We start from the raw sequence: 19,729 nt of genomic DNA on the forward strand, positions 1-19,729 counted from the left end.
ACAGGCAGGAAACAACCATAATTTAACAGAGCATCAGCATAATTCTCAGTTCTGTATTTGTTTATTCCTGCAAATAACAGAACCACATCTGAAAAGCTCACCTATACCTACCAAACTCTGGATCCAACTCTAGTGGTAAGCTCGGCACAACTCCAGGAGCTGTGGGTGCTCTCACATTACTCATTTCTTTAGATACTTCAGTCTTTGATAATTCAAGTTTGCATTTCTGGCTGAGGCACGAGGAGGAATTCTCTCCTTCATTTTTTTCTGGAAGCTCACTCTTAGGAACATCTCCATCTGCCCATGAAAACAAGAGCACACGATACAGTAAAATGCAAAACACAACTCACAGTAAGTTCAATAAGTTCCCATTGTACAAGAAGAAAACAATTTGAATAACTTCTTTTAACACCTGAAGTTCCTCTTACTTAACACACAACATTATTACTGAAAGAGGCTCTTTATGCTGAAATAATTCCATGGTAAACTATTCTTAGAGGATCCTGATTCACTCTTGCCCCTCCTAGGTGCAAAAAATTGCACCATCAGTCATAACTCATTTCACAGTTTAAAAGATGGCCCTATAACGGATTTTTCCCTTGTTTCCTCATGCTTTCCCATCTCCCACTGCCTTCTAGCCTATGCTTGTTCTGTTGATTTTTTTTTTTTACATGACTTGGACGTGGCCAACCTCTTTGATCTTCCTTTACATATCATTACATACCACAGCCAAAGCTGTCAGACACTGCTTATCATAACACTAAACAGGAGCCTAAACTTCAGAGAAACATTCCTCCTCACCCTGTTTAGAGCAGCTTTCTCTTTTAGTGAACCACCTCTCCAGAGTCACAGCACTTTTTTCATTCTGCATCTGCTGCTTCTGTTCATCACCACCAACTGTTCCAGTCAGATCTTTACACACCTGTCTGAACTGCTCTTTGTGATGCGGGCGCACAAACATGGTAAACCCTGCCAAAAGAAAATGCAGTGAAATGCATAGGGAAGTAAATGGCTGACTATGAAAGAGTGGTTATTTTGGAGGGAAGTAATTCTTTGGCAGATGAGCAAAATCATCCATAGTCCTGAGTATCTTCAGGCTTTTTGTCGTATTTAATAATCATCAAAGTTCTCCTTGCTAGAAGACAGATGAGTATTTAATACCAAAAACAATCTCAGCTTACTTGGAACTAAGAACTTACCACTGCTATAGCTAGCCATGAGACCTGCAATAGTCAGGAGAGCAGCGAGTGCAGTAGTCAGCACTGTCTTGTCTAAGAACAACTACTTGCAACATAATTGAGGAAGGAAAAAAAAAAAAGTAATGAACTCACTTGACTGAAGTCAGCTTGACTGAAGGTTTAGACTGGAATTACTGATATGTTACTTAATTTTTTTTTTTTCCATGGAGAGTTTCCAACTGAACAGAGGTAACCTTTCAACCTCATTTTTTTTTTTCGTTCTCTGAATAGCATTCATTTACTACAGCATTCCTGCTGCTCCATTTATCTGGTTTGCCAGAGTAGAAGATGGAAGAGGGGATGTTTACCAACGCTCCAGGCAGTGGAGAATTTGTAACCTAACTACTGAGCAGGGAAAGGTTATTCTTCACACGGGATCACAGCACCTACGTATTATTTTCAACTGAAGGCTTTAAAATAACCCTTACTTTGTAGGAGATGAAAGTCTTCCGGCCTCTCAGTGGTGAGGGCTGCTACCACTGGTATCATAGCATCATAGTCGTCCGTCCTCTTGTAAGCCAGCAGCGCCTCATGGAAGCGGCTGTAAGCACTTTCCTTCAAAGCCTTTTTCACATCATTGAGGTAAGTCATCCTGAGGACCTGGTGGTGATCTCTCCTTGAACCCGACGCATTTTTCATGTCTTTGCTCATAGCTTGACTGGTGTTTACCCCTGAGAGACAAAGAACACAGATGAGCAGTCCTCTGTGCTGTTTCTTATTCAGAGAGGGGTTCCTAAACTACTTAAAGCCACAGCTGCTTGCAGTCACACGCCCTGCTCAGATGTGATTTTGGTGCTCCCAGCAACTCCAACTGAACAAATAAATTTTGGGGAACCTCATTAGCATCTCCGGGAGTTTAAAACCTCTGAAATAGAGCAATGTGTGAAATGGTCACAGGGGAATGAGAAATAGATAACATGGAAGTGAGTGTGCACAGAGGTCAGCAGCAAATCAGGTTTCGTGCTATCCTTTAAAGGAGCACAAGCATTATAAATAGATGGCTTACCCAACTTCACTGGCCTGATACACAAGCAAGTAAACCTGACTGCAATTTTAAAGATGTTATTTCTTTTTCTAATACCAGAAGGAGGTGTCCTTTTTCACCCCCAATAGGAAAGCAAAAAGTCAAAAGAGACAAACCTACCAAAATAACAAAATAGATGATGCAGTGAGACAGCAGCAGAGAAGACAGCTGTAGCTAAGAACATCTTGCTAAACTCTGAGCAGGCTTTTCTTTGTTTCTGGCAGGTTTTAGAGGAAAATTGTATGTTTTGCATATTAGAGGTACGTAAACACAGGTAAAACATATAATAAGCTGATTTAAATTAACCAACCACATATTTTGGTATTTAAATCTTTATCCCTCACAGCAGATAATGAACTTTTAAGATGGACTTCAACTTCTGGAAAGGAGAAAAAGATGGGTGTGACTTTTCTCTTTGGTAACTTCTCACAGGAGCAGACCCTACCCAGGGAGTGAGTCACAGAAATACTACATACGTTTATTCCTGTTATTTTCTTAATTGCTTTTAGCAGAAACAAACTGCTGTGCAGATCAATCTCACAGATTTCAGGAAAAAAAGAATAAATTACCAAAGATTATTTCATGCCAGAGTTCTTAAAATCCAAAATAAAACCAGGAAACTCAACAAAAGAAGTAACATGGCCTCACAGATGAAAAGCTTTCAAAACCTTACAGGAATCTTTGGCTTTCTATTTTATCTTTTTTATTTTTAAAAAGAAAGGATTAGTCTGAATATTCTTTACTCTCTTAAGAAAAACATCTAAGCTGCCCAACTAATTTCCTTGTAAGAAATACAGAAAATTCCCAGCTGTTCTCAGGAAGATCAGTAATCACAACAGAACTGAGCCCTTGACTGCAAGGGTAAATACTGGACAGTAAGAGATACGAAGGATACAGGTAGAGATTGTGTGTAGATGTGAGAACATATTTACTGGTCTCCGTTTCTGCAGAAAGCAGACTGCCCACACCAGGATTGTATGCAATCCTCATAACAAAACAGGAACTGCATTTTGCTTTATACCTAAATTCAGACTGACCTCATCTAAAATTACACTCCCCAAACACCTCCTGTTCACAAAGCCTGGGCAAACAGGACATGCAGTAGTCTTGTCAACTCACCCCCTCCCTCTCTGAGAGGCATAGGTCAACACCTAGTGCAAACTTCTGTCCTTAGCTTCCTTTCACATCCACCTTGATGTGTTACTAACTTGTGTTTGTGTTGTACAGTCCTTGCTGAAAATTCTCAGTTACCCTCACTCCTACCTACAGACAGTGAGCTGGTGCTGGTCCACTGTGCTAGGTGAATACAGGAAACACTGGTTCCCATTGGGAGAATTTACAAGACAAAACATAACATGCAATACCTTAGGACTGTGATTTTACTTAACACGAAGCATACCTGCACTGGTCTGGTCTGTTGTCAAGTGAAATCCTCCCTGGTTCAAGTGGAGCCCAGGATTCAGCTGAACACATGAGTTCTCTGAGAATGTTGTTTTCTGCCCACTCCCTTTTTCTTCTGTTAAAGCAAACCTGTTTGTTAGCAGCAAACTTAAGGAAGAATGGAAATAGAATGATGTATTGCAAACTTTGTCACCCTATGCTGAAAACACTTGAAGTAGATGTATTTCTTTGTTTTGAGGGGATAAATCAACATTCTGCTCCTTTAGCTTTACTGCTGCAGGATTTCAAAGACTGCAGCAGCTGTTCACAGTTCTTGTGGCACTTTGGGGTAGCAAAGCAGCCAGAGGAATGCACACAAGGCTTTGAAATCCATTGATTAGGTTTGAGATACAAACATCAGTAAGATGTCCTTTGGAAAAAAGATGGCACCATTACTACCAATGCAGTAGCCAAAGTGCAGACATCAGTGCCTGCTTGTGGCAGGCAGGCAGGAGGATCGTGCAACGCAGAGATGGAGCTTCATTTTGATTCATCAAATTTGCTTTTCACCCTTGCATTTTTACACACTGGATGCACACCACTCTACGATTAGACAAGGTCCAAAATTCCTCACCTATTTTCTTTGCCAGTCCCTCTCTCTCTTCCAGCAGGAGGCTGTGCTCAGGTTTGTATCCGCAGCCCACCCCAGTCAGGTTGCAACATGCTTCATCAAACTGTTTTTTATGGTGAGGTCGAACAAACTGGTAAAATTCTTTCATTAGAGAAAGGGAAGAAGAATAAATAAATAAAACAAGAAAAAAAAAAATCAGTCCACCACACGTAAAAAATGCCACAGAAATTTATGATGGTAGGACTTCTGGGTTAGCGCAGTTAAATAACTTAAAGCCTAAATGTTGTTCTTTAGTATTTACGTAAGTACACTTAAGAGCAACACTGAGTGAAGTTATAGAGCAATTTCCAGCAAAGCTGTAGGTAATAACTGTAATTTTTCCACTGTAAACAGGAAGCAATTTACACATCATCTCACTTCACTGTAAAATGCCTACAGACCAAAACCTAAACTTCACTGCAAGTCAAATGAACTTTAGAATTCATGTGTCTGCAGCTTTAGAAAACCACACGTTGCCTGTTACCTTAATGTGGCAATCTAATGTTCTCTTATTTGTAGAGCAAGCAAGACAAATTGGGAAAGAGGTTGTGGCTACTATTCCCAAGTGCTCAGATTCCCACTCCCTAGCCTGACATATAGCCTTACTAATGCTGTAAGTTGTGTAACTGTGCTTTTTTTAATTTTATTTTTGGCAGATGAAGTAGTGACAGAAAAAATCTGCCCCTTTGCTCACATGTGCAATAAATGATCAGTGATGTTTTCAGATTCTCCCATCCTTATGAATCAGAATCTAAAATATAAGTTGTGTCATGTAAGCATACCAGGGAACTCATCATACCTCGCAACAAGATATGCTTTTTCTCATCCTCTGTAAAAAGGGAACTCATTTGAGATAACATAGTATTGAAGTCAGCTGTGGTCCTGTAGTGCTGAAGAGCCTCAGAGAAGAGATTGTAGTTTTGCTGGCTTAGGGTCTTCTTCACTGTTGCAATGTATAAGGTAGCTCGGGCCTTCTTTGGCTCAGTTGGATCTGCTATCTTGCTGGCCAGCTGAGAAGACAGAAGGTTTTTCAGTAGACAGGATGAGGAGAGGAACAATCCTCATACGTATTCAGATGAAATTAACATTTACAATTCTGCAGCATTCTTTACACATTTGAGACTTTCAGGAGGCAGAAGATATCTTTAACACAGAGTAATAATGACTGTGTGCCTTGGACTGCACACAGAACAATGCAATGCTTTCACATAATGTGTGACTCTTGTAATAAATGTAGCAACACAAGAAAAGCAAATATCCACATTCAAAGAATGGAAGGTGCTCATGTATTTCAGTTCCTCTAAAACATAGAAAACCTACACTCCTCTCTAGTTTTGGGAAACATTTATCCCCTATAATCACAAGCAGTAGGAACTTGAAAAAGATCCCAAACAAACCCTCCTTTATGAAAGTGCAGATCACAATGTTCTTACTCAGTTTCAACACGTGTAACTATGACCCCTGTCACGCATTTTCAAGTCATAGGGCAATCTTCTGAGGCATAAGTATACTATTAATTTCCCCAGATGATTATCATATCTATTCCTTAAACATTCCTAACATCTGTATCTGCTCTCTTGTGAAAGAAAAGCAATGATATTCATCTTCTCTGCTGACAAAACTGACTGCTTAGAGGAGCGCTTGTTAGAGAAGGTAGCCAAGTTTCATTTCACAATTCTATTCTTAGGATAAGGCTTATTAAGAGAAATGAGACTAGCTGCAACTTTCAGGGCCCAGCTGATTCATCATAACAACAAACCATAAACACAACTTCCTGCAATGAACCTGTTCCCTTCCTCACACCTTGGATACCAGCACATCAGGATCTGTGACTACTCTATTAGTTCTGGATGCCAAGTGACTGTCAGACTCTGGCAGAGATGTTACCCAGTTGGACAGCACCTTCAACAACTACTGGCATCCACAATCACTTGGAATCCCCGTGAATTCATCATGGCTCTCAGGCAACAAGCTGCATTAGGATTTTTACCATGCTTTTCTCCATCCTCTTAGGAGACAACACAACAAAAATGCTCAACTGCTAACATGATGCACATCAGTGCACAACAGCTGAGGTCACAACGTGATCACTTACCCAAACCAAGCTGGTCAGTTATATTATTTGAGACCAATAAAAAAAGAACAAATCCACCCACCACACAGGGTGAATAATAAGAGGTGATGTTTGCAATGTAGTTACAGTCAAAGAACAATGCTTTGCATCTAACTCCACCTGAACCTTTGTGCTTGACTGGACTTGCAATGCCTAAATTTGAGAAAGAGCATGTCAGAAACAGATTTCAGATGTGCACTCATGAATAATTTAGAGAAAAAACTAAATTTCTTTTGGCATCAGCATCAGTCCATATCAGTCATCTGTCTGTCTGGAAATTTTCAATTCAAATGACAGCATTCTACATATCAAAAGGATGTCAGAGACACAAGAAAACACGTACTGGATTGCTGACCAGCTTTATTTTCTTCCTTCCTCCTTTCTGCTCATCTGTTAACCTCTTCTCATACTGAAGGGAAAGCGTTGACAGACGTTGTGCCTACAAAGATTAATTAAAAATAAACAAAAAGCTCTCCAAAATGCTTTTCAAAGTTATAATCCACTTAATTTAGCCATTTTCCAGTAGTAAAGCTTGTTAATCCAGCTTGTGACACCACTCAAAGTGAAACAAAGCAACCTAAATTATTGCAAAGGAAACTATGGCACTTACCTCCTTCTGGAAAGTAATGATCTACTGCACATTTCAGAAAGATAGAACCAAGCAGAGGAAATCAGAGACTAGATTCCTGATGAAACAAAGCTAAGCTTACAGCTAACTGTTTCAGGGCAGGCCTGGGAGGGTACATAGGTGTGGAACTGATGTCTCACACACCCCCTCACTTTCATGCCTGGAAGTGCTTCTCACTGAAGAAACTGTCATGACTTTTCTTGGGATACTGAGAAGCCCAAGCAGTCTCAAAGGAAATATCAGGTCAGATGAGATGAGACAGTATTAGAAACTATTAGAAACTCCTGTGGTTCAACAGGTTCTCGAGTTCCCCATTTCCAGTAACAAACAGTTGCACTTGTACAACTGTGAGTGAGAACACTGGCATAGACAAAGCTCCAAAAGCTAAGTGCATGGGCATAAGCAACAGGTGTGGAATTGCTTAACAGCAGTCTCCAACATAAGTCAGTATCAACCACATTACAAAGCATTCATCTGAGTAACAGATGAAGCAGTGGGGTAGCCCCATATTGCCCACTGATTTCTACATACCTGTTGAGAAAGCAGGTACTTCAAGTGATTTATTTTTCTTTGCTCTTGCCCAATAAAGAATTTCTTAGTGAGTACGTGACTATCAGTCCATTTACAGAATAGCATGGTTTCTTTCTGAGAAGAACCAGTGAAACAACTGTACTCCATTGCAGCTTCTAAATGTTTGTTCAGATCATAAAGCTTCAGAGACAAACTAAATTAATCACACATAAAGCAATAAAAAATAAACCAAACTCCAGGCCAGTAGATCTGCCAGCTGCTGATAGTCAGAAATAGAGCCTTCAGTGCACTCCTAACACTGTAAGGAGAGTGAATTCCAGACATATCTGACCAATAAAAGTGACCATTTAAATATATCCTACTTAAGTATCATGCAACAGAACAAACAATACAAGCTGCAAGTCAAACATGCAGTTTGATACATGCAGTAAGTCAGAAAAAGGTCCAGGTACCTATGCATTCTAATCCCAGACTACATAAGAACTCAGTGCTTAATAGCATTGATGCAGAAGACATAAGGCTTCCACAAAGTATTTCTCACAAGGAAAAATAACTCTCAAGTCATTCTTTATCAGACTGAGATACTATTTCTTGTATTTTGATTTTTTTTTTTTTGAGATGACAAAGATTTGTTTCCTTAGAGAGAAATTTTCCACCCAATAAAAACATTTCAGAATGACAGCAGCTTAATTTCAACATGTAGGGTGCAAGGGTACTGTGTAACTTTGACAAAAAAAAAATACAGCTCCCATGATGGATGGTGAATAAAGCTATGAAAGCACAGACCATACTATCAGTCCAAGTGCAGTGGATAGTAAAGAGAGCTCAATACGAGACTTGTACCATGAACTCTGGCTCCTTCAGAAGCACTGCACATCTCAGCACTACACTGCCAATTTTGGTGCAGCACAGGATGACCACACGTCCTTCTGGAAGCCACAAACAAATAGTAATACTGTACAGGAAGATGGACACGAGCTGACTCACTGTCAGATCATCAAGACCATCAGCTTACTTGACTTAAGGAAATCCTGAGCTAGACCAAAAGCAGTGCAGATGTGTAACAGGACACTCTTCTCAGGGTGACGAAGCCCCAGGAGATGTGCTGGGCTTTCCAAAGAATGAGTTCAGATGTCCATACCATATCATGACTAAGGTGCCCACGGGTGACAGAGCTCATTTCTCAGCTACACACAAGCAAAACATTCTCTGTTTGTTCAAGCTTGTACATTTCATCCGTCACAAATCCATCTCCATTTATATCCTTTAGGGCTTTTTAAGTACTCCTTGGATATTCCTTACACACTCACACCTTCCCTTAGGCATGTTCCCCTAACAAACTGCTTAGGTAAGTTGTTCTAGATGTTTCCTGGAATCTAGTCATCAGTCAAACCTCACTTTTTTTTTTTTTAAAGAGCTCTTTGCTCTCCAGACTGCAGTTAGCTTCCAGAACCTATATGGCCAGCAGTTATGAAGAACAGTCCAAGGATGTACCCATTGGTTGTCTAATTGAATGTGGCAAGGAATCTCTTTGTTCAACTTAACTGTGAGAACCTGCAGATTCTAGAGCAATTAGTTTTTCCTCAAGAATGTTGAACTGGTGCTACAAAATCAACGCCAAACTCATTTTGCTTTAGAGACTACAATTTTTACTTATTTTTCTGCAACATCATCATTACCTTTTCCTCCCCTGGCAAACCATCATCTTCCTCCACCTCTTTGCTGTTCTTCTCATTGCGCTCCAACGCATCCAAAAGCCCAATACATTGTCTTCTAGGTGAGATCATTTCTTGTTCATATTCTGTGCAGAGGCTGGATGCTCCACCTCCATTTGCTGGCATTACTGCATAATGCAGATAATAAATTAACATTTTTGTGCTTTCTCTTGCATTTTCTTTGACTTAGCAATGCCTCAAAATCTTACTTAGCAATCCACAAAGATGTGTTGTTTTACCTTCTCTTCCATCTCTTGCAGAGCTGCTTTCTATGACTTAGGAAGAAGATTGCCTTGCTCAAACATTCCCAAAAAAATCTCTCTGGCATTTATTATCACAGTTTGATGCACAGATTTAAGTCAGGACTTCTCTCAAACTTCTCCTAAAGCAATATCAAATTTAATCTTGAAGTGGCTTAGGATAAATGGAAAACAATCTCCACTGCCACAGTTGTCTGTGTTTGAATACTACAATTTATGGATTTCCCTAAAAAAAACCCCAAGTTCCTGCTCTTCAATGACTCCCTCATTAAGAAGTTCTCATTGTTATTTTTAAAGAGAACATAAGAGATGCTACAATCTCACAGTATTAGCAGCTATAAGACACAGCCACCACAACGTACCAAGAATACATATTCTCATTCTTCAAAATCCATGTGCAATTGGTTTTAAATATAAGAATATGGATCTATCAGTGGTGTTAAATTAGTATGTTTGCTACTTCAAAAAGGCTCTCTCTTCAAAACACATTTCCTCTACCTTGTAAAACGACTTACACAGAGTTGTTTACTAAGAAAAGTAATTGTTTTGAGGATCTAAGCATCTTTAGCTACAAATCAAAAATGCATAAGTAATAAGAAGCTGGTAGCCAAAGTTAGGATTACAAGTGTAGCTTGCTGTGACAGCTAAGAAGTGCCATCAAAAGCTTACACTGAAAGTTACATAATTAAGCTTTTTCCCTCTACCTTCATTTCAGTCACGTATTCCAACCCATCCTTCAGGATGGATCCACCATTAATGTGGATGAAAAGTAAACAGATGAGTAAGCTCATCCAAATTGCTCTGCAGCTGCACACTAGATGGATTCAACATAACTGCACAGATGGAAATTGAGGGAGAAAAAGGCAGTGGCCAAGACAACCTCCTTATAAATGACAACCTGCAGTCAGACTGGCTTAGACTGAAAGTGAAGTCTCATCCTCAGACTCAGTCTCACACTTAGTCATAACTTCTTTGGAATCAGTTTATAAACACACTTCATTGTGCAGTTCAGAAATAAAGCAAAAAAGGCTGGAACATTCTGAAACAATCTCTGATATAAAAAATATTATTTTGCATTAGCTAACTACAAATTTTAAAATACTGTTTTCTTTGAAGGCCAACACCTTCTTTCTGTTTTCTTACCCAGATCACTATGTAGGATTAACTAACTTCATCCAACTAAAGGATGGAAGAAATGATGAAAGCCAGTGCTAGTCAGAATAGAGTTCCAGTTTTTAATTTTTGAACAATTATATTCCACTAACTTCCCTGCAGGAGACATTCTCATGCCACACCTTTGTTCTGTAGTTGCAATTGGTACTCTAAATTTCCTAGCACCAAGCTATGTCCTTTCTGATCAAACTTTGACATTGTTCTTTGAGCCCTATGCATTTTCCCTTCTATCCCAGTTTCTAGTTCCTTACTCCATCTTTCCTGCTTTATCTTAAAACAACAACAACAGAAAGTTTATCTGTGATGACATCAACCTACCTATCCTTTTCCTCTTCAAACTAGGAACATGGTCATCCAAGATCTTGGCTTTCTGCAGGGAGGGGATCTGCTCAGATGAAGTAGAAGGTTCCACATCATTTTCACTCAGTGTAACAGCAGAGCCAGAAAGGCATTGTGCCACAGGCAGGGGCATCTGCAAGCAGTTTACAAAACGTTACAGTAGGCAAAAGCTACTTTTCCACTTCCTTTGCAACCAGAAATCCTGTCAATGACCTGAAGACATCATGTGTCCCAAAAACTCTTAACAGCAAGATTGTTTAACTGTTCTGGATTTCTGTGCTTTTGATGACAGGATCAAATAACTAGAAGTTGACACATACAGATGAAGTACAGCAAGCAGGCTTAGCACTAAATGACTCTTAGAACAGAAAAGGCACACACCACTGTTTAAGAACTATTGCTTCCTAACAGCACTCCTGCACATCACTCCTCCTGGCAAAGCACACTGGATTGAGGTTTCTATTTACGATTAAACTCCTATTTATCATCAGAAAGGATCATCATGTCATCCAAAAGTCTGAAACTTATGATTCTGAGCAACGTGTATTTAGTTAAAGTATCTTCCAGGAAATCATCCAAGTCTATAATGTTTATTTTAGTCTTAGTCTCCATTTGGAGCCCAAGGAATTTCTATTCTGGCTCTCAGCCCATTTCTTCCTACACCTTTCTTCAGCACATTACAAAGTCAAGGACTAATTTTTATATCAAGAAACTACTACTGAGAAAAAGAGCTTCTTAATGCAAAGAGAGACATCATATTAGGAAAGATGACCCAGCCACAAAGTGTAATAACTTCTGGGTTTGTCTCACTCTTTACACCAGTCAGCTTAGATCTACATTTAAGGGTTTGACTGATTTTTTGTTGTATACAACTTCTCTCAGAGGGCCAGAAAGTTTTTTGATACTAACATCAGTTTCTGTATTTGTGTGCCATCCAGTGGAGACACTGTTTATTTAGGAGTGACTGGAAAAGGAATTTTTTGTGATCTAACCTAATGAGTTGTGCAACAACAACATATCCTGTCATAGCTCACTCATTTACTTCCTTTTCCACAAAACTTCCAACGATGCCCCAAAAAAAGGGTTGTTTAGAAGTGACTCCTTCACATCTCAGCATTTCTATTAAAAAAAACCATTTTTTTAGCCTGTTTGCTTTTAAAAGATACTTGCCATTTCTTGAGCAACACGGAAGAAAACTGAGACACTTCTGACTGCATGTCCAAAGTTGTCATAAACGTTCACGTAAGGGCGGACCCACGAAGGCAGCTTGCCTCTTACATTCTCAGTTGTGAATCTATGTAGGAATAGAAAAGGAAGTAATTATTTGCCAGATGGCCTAAATGAATTAAACAAATGCTAGGACAAGAGAGGAACAGAAAGACAACAAAAGATTGAAACGGTGCAGCAAATATAATAGGCTGCACACAGGAGAAAAGGGCTTTGCTGTTACCACGTGTTATGCCATCACCCAATTAATATCACTCAACCATGAAATCTTTAACTATGCAACAGTAGTACTGCTGGCCAACATCCCCTGTCAGGCCTCAGTATTGAAGGCTATCAGCTAAATTCCTGTTGCTTCAGCATTACAGTCTTTCCTCAGTTTCATCTTCTCCAAAGCTGCAGTTCTGGTGTCTACCTTCTCAAATGAGATGGATAAGATGTAAAACAAAGGTGGTAACAAATTACTTTTATAAAGCAGTGCAATTATCTTACACATTCAATTACTTATTAATTGTAGCCTTGTCCAAACAGAAACGCAAGCACACAAAATATGAATAGATGCGTTGGGATACAAAGATGTTGATATAGGTTTATATTCTAGAGCCAAGGTTTCACCTGTCATCACATAGGAAGATAGCACCATAGTCCTGGCGATGCCTGATGACCCTGCCAATAGCCTGGTTAACAGCTCGGGAAGCTTGCTGATTGTACCACTGATGCCCAGATAAATACTGCAGTATGTGGGAGAAAGAATTAATATCAGTCACCAGTAAAACATACTCTTTGTATGTAGTCACTACTTATTTCTAAATCACTTAAAAGTGTACCAATAAGACCTTCTGAAAAATCTCTAATAGCCTAGAAAAGCCAAATTCAGGTTGAATCAAGTATCACAGCTGGAACACAGAAAACTCATGTGGTAATACACAACTTGAGGAGCTACTTAGTGGATGATGCACTCACTTCCTTGCTACTCAAACAGGTATTAAATAATACGTGAACCCAAGAGCTAACCTGCAGGATAATAAACTAAATCTATAATGCCATTCATTCTCATGCCTGAGACAATACCAAAAAGAAAAACCACCACACACAAACCAACCAGCACATACAATTCTTCTCCTCATCCTCTTTCTGCAAAAAGAAATACATTCAGAGACTTTGATCCAAATTTTAATTACACTGTTTTTTGAGCCGTATTTGATTGCAATTATGTCAGTGGAGAAAGAATTTGGAACCCTTAACATTATCAAAATACGTGAATATACTTGTGTCAAACTCTTAAGATTGTCTGACATTCATGATCTCATGAGGCTAGGAAGAAAAGCCAAAATCCAGAAACAAGAAGGGAAAAAGGCACAACAAACCTGCAAGCAGCCAAAAAGTTATAGCTGCCCACTATTACCTGTGCACCCATACTACTTTTTTTCATTTCATTCAGGAACTGCATCTTCAAAACAACTCTGGGCTCCCAACGAGGAGGAAATGGAAGGCCAGTAATGATGACTCCTCGTCCATTCATGTCTGCAAAGTCCAAGCCTTCACTGGCCTGAAGAGAGAGGGATTTTCATAATTAACAGGATTGGAAGTGATATTTCAGAGAACTTAAGCAGTTGTTGGAATTTTTTCCTCCATTAAATTAAGTCCCTAGCCAAGTGCAGTGAGTGAACACGTTACAAAGATTTTCAGCAAGATTTTTTGCTTTTATTACAATGACTTTAAATCTGGTATTTTCCTCTAGGAAGCCCTGAGAAATTATACCTCTGCCAAAACTATTAATTAATACGTGTCTTATTCCTGGATAAGCAGAACAGCTGTATTCAGATGTCTCAAACGTCAGTCAGAACATCTCATTCAACATTCCAAACCCTTAATTGTTAACAAGATGAAATAAGAACATGGCAAACTTTCGATATTAAGAACAAACAAAAAAAATCAAAGCAGTCATTAAAAGCTACCAAGAACCTGCTCAGAAATCACAGACATTACCAGCTGTGAAGCTTATATCTTTACATCTGTCCAAGCAGCTGTCACTCACAGCCCTGTATACACTCATGTCCCATGCTGTGCTGCCAAACTAGTTTGTGAAATAAATAAAAAACATGGAATTGAACAGACTGAATACCAACACATGAAAAAAAAGTTGGTTTGTCTTGTAGTTCTCCCAAACAGCTGCAATAGAATCTATGGCAGGGATGAGTGGGTGAAATGACCAACTCTACTCTGCTTAAACCAGCACCATCACAGTAAGAGCAGCCACAGCATGTCTTTGGCAATGTAACTCTTGGTTTATTTTCTCAGATGTTTCTAATTTTGCATTCATACTATTAATCCTTCAAGTACAATAAACTGTCTGTTCTTTAATGTGCTACTGCAAAGCACTCTCCCTCCACAGATGCTACTCCTCTCAGAGTGATACACTGATGTTGAAGGACATATTCACTAGAATCCTGCCCATAAAGAGTTACATTTTTTCTTAATTGATCCAACAACTATTCTGAAAAAATGCACTGAAGGCTTGGAAGAAGATGAGTTTCCGTTGGTAGACAGTAGCAGAAAGTCAGAGTGATTTGCAACATCACAAATATTTCCACTGGTATCACAAATCAATTTATCAACACTTAAATGAAAGGCCACCACATGCATCCAGAAGACTTGAAATTAATGTTCATCTTAAAAGTTGAGCAATATTTCTGGTTCTAATCAGTGTCGTTCCAACATGCACGGTCACAATTGTTTCTTTTAGTTCTCCTCCAAAATTGTTCTCATCTCATGAGTCAAACTTTCTGTTCGTAGCCAACAGGAAATGTAAGTATCATGATGCTCATCCCCTTTAGAGATGTATGTCTTTAATAAAAACAGGAATTAAGCATACATATACTTGACATAAATTTAAAAAGGCTTCAGGGCATCCAACTTCCCCCCCCCCACTTGGCTATGGTTACACAACACAAACATCCTTGTTAAATTCAAAATGATACGTAATCTGATCACAGATAAAATAAATTCTCAGCTACATTACCTTCCCTCGACACACTGCCAAAAAAGCAGCACCATTGGATTTAGGACAGGCAATTTTACCATAGTATGCATCCATTACCTAAAAGATAAAACAGGGTTAATACAAATTTTGCTTAAGCTATCTCCATAAATCTCGGCAAGTATAAAAGATTGATATCAGATACTTCTGAAAAGAAAGTAGACCCATGGACTGTAATGTATTTCTCCAAATCCTTGAACAAAATATGGAAACCAGGAAAGCAATTCAAGGATGTTGAACTCCTAGAAGCATGCAGAATAGCTATAAATAAGAAAAAAGAAAGCAAACTGAAAATTTAAATAATTTAGAAAGCTACGATGGGACTCCGTATAATAATCAACAGCACATGATTCAGAGGCAAGCAGACAGCACTGTAACATTCACTGGATTTCATATGAAGACTAAACAATGCACAGTTAGGTGGAAGAGTAATAGAAAACATAGTTCAAAGAAGCTCCCAAACATTTTAATTTTATCCCAGGAACGTGAAATTAACACCCAAGCACAACTCAGAGAGGTACTTAAACATCACAATAGCTTGCAGATGTGCTACAGGTACATAGCACAGATTCCCCACCTCTGCAAAGCTTCCTTTATTCCTGGGTTCCACAAACATTGGCTTCACTTCTTCTATTCTTTTAGCAAAATCATGCTCCTGTTGAGCAGATAAAAACATATCAGAAATGCTCATGTGAAAGCAATCATCTACCAGAAATTCCCATGAGAAAGGATAAGCTCAGACTTCCCCCACCATCTGCTCCTCTCCACACAAAACACATGGAGATGGGGGCAGAAACATTTTTAATAAGCATGGTTAAATAACATAACTGCAAACTGTCTGAAGTGTGCAACCAAACCACCTATAAAGGGAAAACAATTAACGTACTCTCCAATATTCCAGGCTCTTATCCATGACAGGATATGATGGGAAAAATACCAACAGTCCATGAGGTACAACTCGCACAAGATTACCTGCAACAAGATAGGCAAATGAGTAGTTCAGGGCATTTTTCTCCTGGCATGGATTGCATGGACTGTGCAGGAAAAAATAAGCTAACAGCGTGGCTTATCTCCAAAATCTCTCCTGCTTTCTCAACATGAAGGTTGGTGCCTCAGGACTTTTCTTTAAATCCTTTCAATAATCTTGTTGTCAAGCAAGAACCCTAGACTTTGGTGTTGCTAATAGCACATTTATCCCATAAATGCTACACTTCTGAAACCCACTTATAGCTTTACAGGTTTTCTAAAGCGTCACGTTAACTGAATAAAACTTATGAGTACATCAAAGACTAGGAAAGGAAGAGACAACACCATCTGCTGTATTTTCCCATGTGACAGTAGGATCTATTTTCAGATTTGCTTTTCTTTTCCAAAGAACGGAGAATGGAGAAAACAACAAGGGAATTTAAACATTCAGAACAAATGAAGTGCCTCAAGCCTGATTTTGAATCTTTACCTGTCATAGTATATATTGCACTGAGAAATCATTCAACTGTTATTTTGTGAAAGCATTTTTCTAACTTCACCACTGAGGCCACATGGAACAACTCAGAACTCTCTCCTTCTTTTTGTTCTCTTTCTTCAAACTTTCATAGATATAAGATTCCTTTCATACCACAGCCAGCCTACACAGACACTTCTGTTTTATTCTGTTCTCACACATTAAGTTTCATAGTTCTATTATATTTGTAAAACACAATCAAAATAAATGCTGAATTAAGATCAGCTTGACAAACTGCATTCACATGCATCACATGAAATCCTATCAGCTTCTTGTGATCCTTAATTGCTCTGCGAAGTGATGCTTGGCAGCATAATCTGTGCTTCTATTTTCTAGCCTGCACTGCTTTCTCACCACATTGAAGGACATTTGTGAACCAGAGATAAAGACCTGACAATAAAAGTTAACTCCTAACATGGAAATATTAATCAAACTGATTTTCATACACCACTACAGTAGCCATCTGCTTGAGCTAACAGGAGCATATAAAAAACAGATAGTACTTAGATACACAATGCAATCTTTTGCCTTTCTCTGTCTTACCATTTGTTTCCTTTTAACATTTCAGAAACCTTCCAATTTCTAAAGATGCTGTGCAGCAACCTGTTTTTGAAATCCATACCCTTCACTTACCAATGGTTTTCCCCAGAGAAGATAAGTAGTTCTCTGAAAATCTACAAAGAAGAAAAAAAAAAAAACAGGTGATATTCACTCTATTTTCTTCTGTACATTTCTCATGCATCTTGACTTCCCCTGATATTGATCTGAAATAGCACATTAGTAAGCTCCCAAACACCCACACCAAGCAATACTGTGACACAGTGATACTATTACTATCAAATCTTATCGCTGGCAGTCAGATGAGTTTATGATTAATACTAACATATTAGAAACACAAGTTCTGCAAGAAAAGTCCGATTAGTAGTAGAAAAGTACATTAGTCTGTGAAGCCTGACTAACGTTACAACAATTTAAAATAATTACAGATAAATTAGGTGTGGTGAGGCTGCAGGGGCAAAAGGGATGAACTTGGTTGCTATGGTTATTGTTTACTGCAGGTATAAGCACAGTGAATCACTTAATTTGATTGAAAAAGTACTGCTCCACAATGAGCAGCATTTATCTGTTTCTTCCAGCCCTGATAGACGTATCACCTGTTCTCTCATGCCCTTATGATTCTTTCTTTTCAGTTCCATGCAGTTTCTCATACTTAGTTTTCCCAGGAAGCTCAAATACTCAAAGAAAAAAAAAAATCCACATATATGAAAGCTATGAATATCAGTATCACCAAACAGCTGCTGTCAAAGCATAACTAACACTGTGCATTCCCTTTCTTCAAAGTGGTGTTTTAGGCCAGAGGCAGGGAAATCCCCAACCCTTCCTCCTTGAAAGACGTTATCTTCAACAAAATACACGATTTTGATTTTTCAATCAGAAAAATTCAGAATCGTTCAGAACTGTTGAGCCCCTTTCCTTTTCCACGGAACATCTGGCATGCATCTATTTCATGAAGTAAAAACTCTTTGAAATCTATTCTTGGATCATTCTATTGCTGAACAAGAGTAAACTGGGCCAGGAAGCAGACAAAACTCTATGATTCTCAGCTAGAGGTACAGATATAATGCTGAAACTGGAAGAGCCAACACAAACAATGAGGAAGAAAATTAAATGGAAGAACACGTATATATACACACAAGGATATCCTCATTTCAAAGTACCACAGAAGGAGTGGAATCTAAAACAATAGTGGCACAAAGGCCTTGGCACTCTTTAGTACCTTCAGAGAATTGGTAAGCATAGAAACATTTGGAGGGCGCAACAAAGCATGAAAATACCTCTTAAAATAATATGCTGAGATCTCAATGAGAACAACCTATTAGGGAATAAAGTCAGTATAGAATGAACTTATGTGTTTTAGCATTCCTTGCTGGCACTACTTTTATCTCTTTTACAGAAAAAGCAGAAAGAACAGAAAAACAAGAAAAATTGAAAGACCAGAGAAAAGAAAGACAACCAATGATTTGGATGTGTTTTCCTTAAGAAGGCAATGCAGAGGTGAAAGGCAGGCCAATTGTGATGACAATCTTTAAGCATAAAAATATTTGTTACAAAGGCCAAGTCAATTGAGCTTCCAGTAAACTGAGGATGAGGGACTATGGCAGCACGGGGAGGCTGCTCTGTAACATGAAGGGAGCTGGGATGTGAGGATGATCTGAAGGAGGGGACCTGCCACATCACAGTAAGCAAGTAGGAAAGACTCATGGTTCAACCATGAGTTCAGACTGTCAGATAAAGTCTGACAGGTGTCAGTCAGCAAGTCAGAGTCAGATCAATAAGGCTGAGTGTGGTTATAACAGAGCCAGAGACACTTCTACAGCAAGTGCAACTCCTGAGCTCACTTCTCAGATGAAAATGTTTCACTTCTGATCTGTGGGGGATTTCCCATGTGAGGCCAGTCAGGGGAATTAAGGACTGTTACTGCACTCAGTGCCCTGATACTCACTCCCTTCTAGCTCTCTACTTCTAAACTTCCTACAGTAGTGGTTAAAAGGGTATTGTTATCCATTTTTATCCATCCAGTGTTTATCCATGAAAAAAACTGCAGAGACCACTGATTTCTTCAGAACCCAAGATGTGAGAACTGAAGGTTTCAAAGCAGAATTCCATTACCTTCTCTCATAAGTAGAATTGAGCACAGCTCCATCAGGTCCTTTGGGAATGATTCCAACCCAGAGCTGGCGTTTATCAATAACATGAGGATTCTCCAAGAGAACAGGAAAAGGGCTGAAGAAACACAAAAGTGAGACTGAACTCATAAGCCCTCTATGATTCTCTACTAGCTACCAGACCAGAACACTCAATTAGATCATTAAATTTCCAGTAATGTCACTGT

At 39.0% G+C, this 19,729-nt stretch overlaps 1 protein-coding gene across 5 annotated transcripts in view; it reads right to left on the minus strand.

The window, feature by feature from the left end:
* The window catches only part of RTEL1 (regulator of telomere elongation helicase 1), a 40,967-nt gene that overhangs the window by 8,492 nt on the left and 12,746 nt on the right, over positions 1-19,729 (minus strand). For all 5 annotated transcript variants that reach the window (XR_016471823.1, XM_031589287.2, XM_090151925.1 and 2 more), the window contains 17 exons: positions 19,507-19,620; positions 17,470-17,510; positions 16,222-16,307; positions 15,913-15,990; positions 15,318-15,395; positions 13,701-13,844; positions 12,911-13,026; positions 12,242-12,365; positions 11,051-11,204; positions 9,264-9,427; positions 6,769-6,864; positions 5,112-5,322; positions 4,277-4,414; positions 3,662-3,778; positions 1,667-1,909; positions 802-969; positions 112-297 (listed from right to left, as the gene is read on the minus strand). Coding sequence is in view for 4 of the 5 variants with exons in the window: in XM_031589287.2 (XP_031445147.2) it covers positions 112-297; positions 802-969; positions 1,667-1,909; positions 3,662-3,778; positions 4,277-4,414; positions 5,112-5,322; positions 6,769-6,864; positions 9,264-9,427; positions 11,051-11,204; positions 12,242-12,365; positions 12,911-13,026; positions 13,701-13,844; positions 15,318-15,395; positions 15,913-15,990; positions 16,222-16,307; positions 17,470-17,510; positions 19,507-19,620 (2,258 nt within the window). In the remaining variant the exon portion in view is untranslated. The remainder of the gene's footprint in view (positions 1-111; positions 298-801; positions 970-1,666; positions 1,910-3,661; positions 3,779-4,276; positions 4,415-5,111; positions 5,323-6,768; positions 6,865-9,263; positions 9,428-11,050; positions 11,205-12,241; positions 12,366-12,910; positions 13,027-13,700; positions 13,845-15,317; positions 15,396-15,912; positions 15,991-16,221; positions 16,308-17,469; positions 17,511-19,506; positions 19,621-19,729) is intronic.

Source organism: Phasianus colchicus, chromosome 17 (genome assembly GCF_987193195.1).
Source record: "Phasianus colchicus chromosome 17, bPhaCol1.hap1.1, whole genome shotgun sequence".
In the NCBI taxonomy this organism is placed as follows: Eukaryota; Metazoa; Chordata; class Aves; order Galliformes; family Phasianidae; genus Phasianus; species Phasianus colchicus.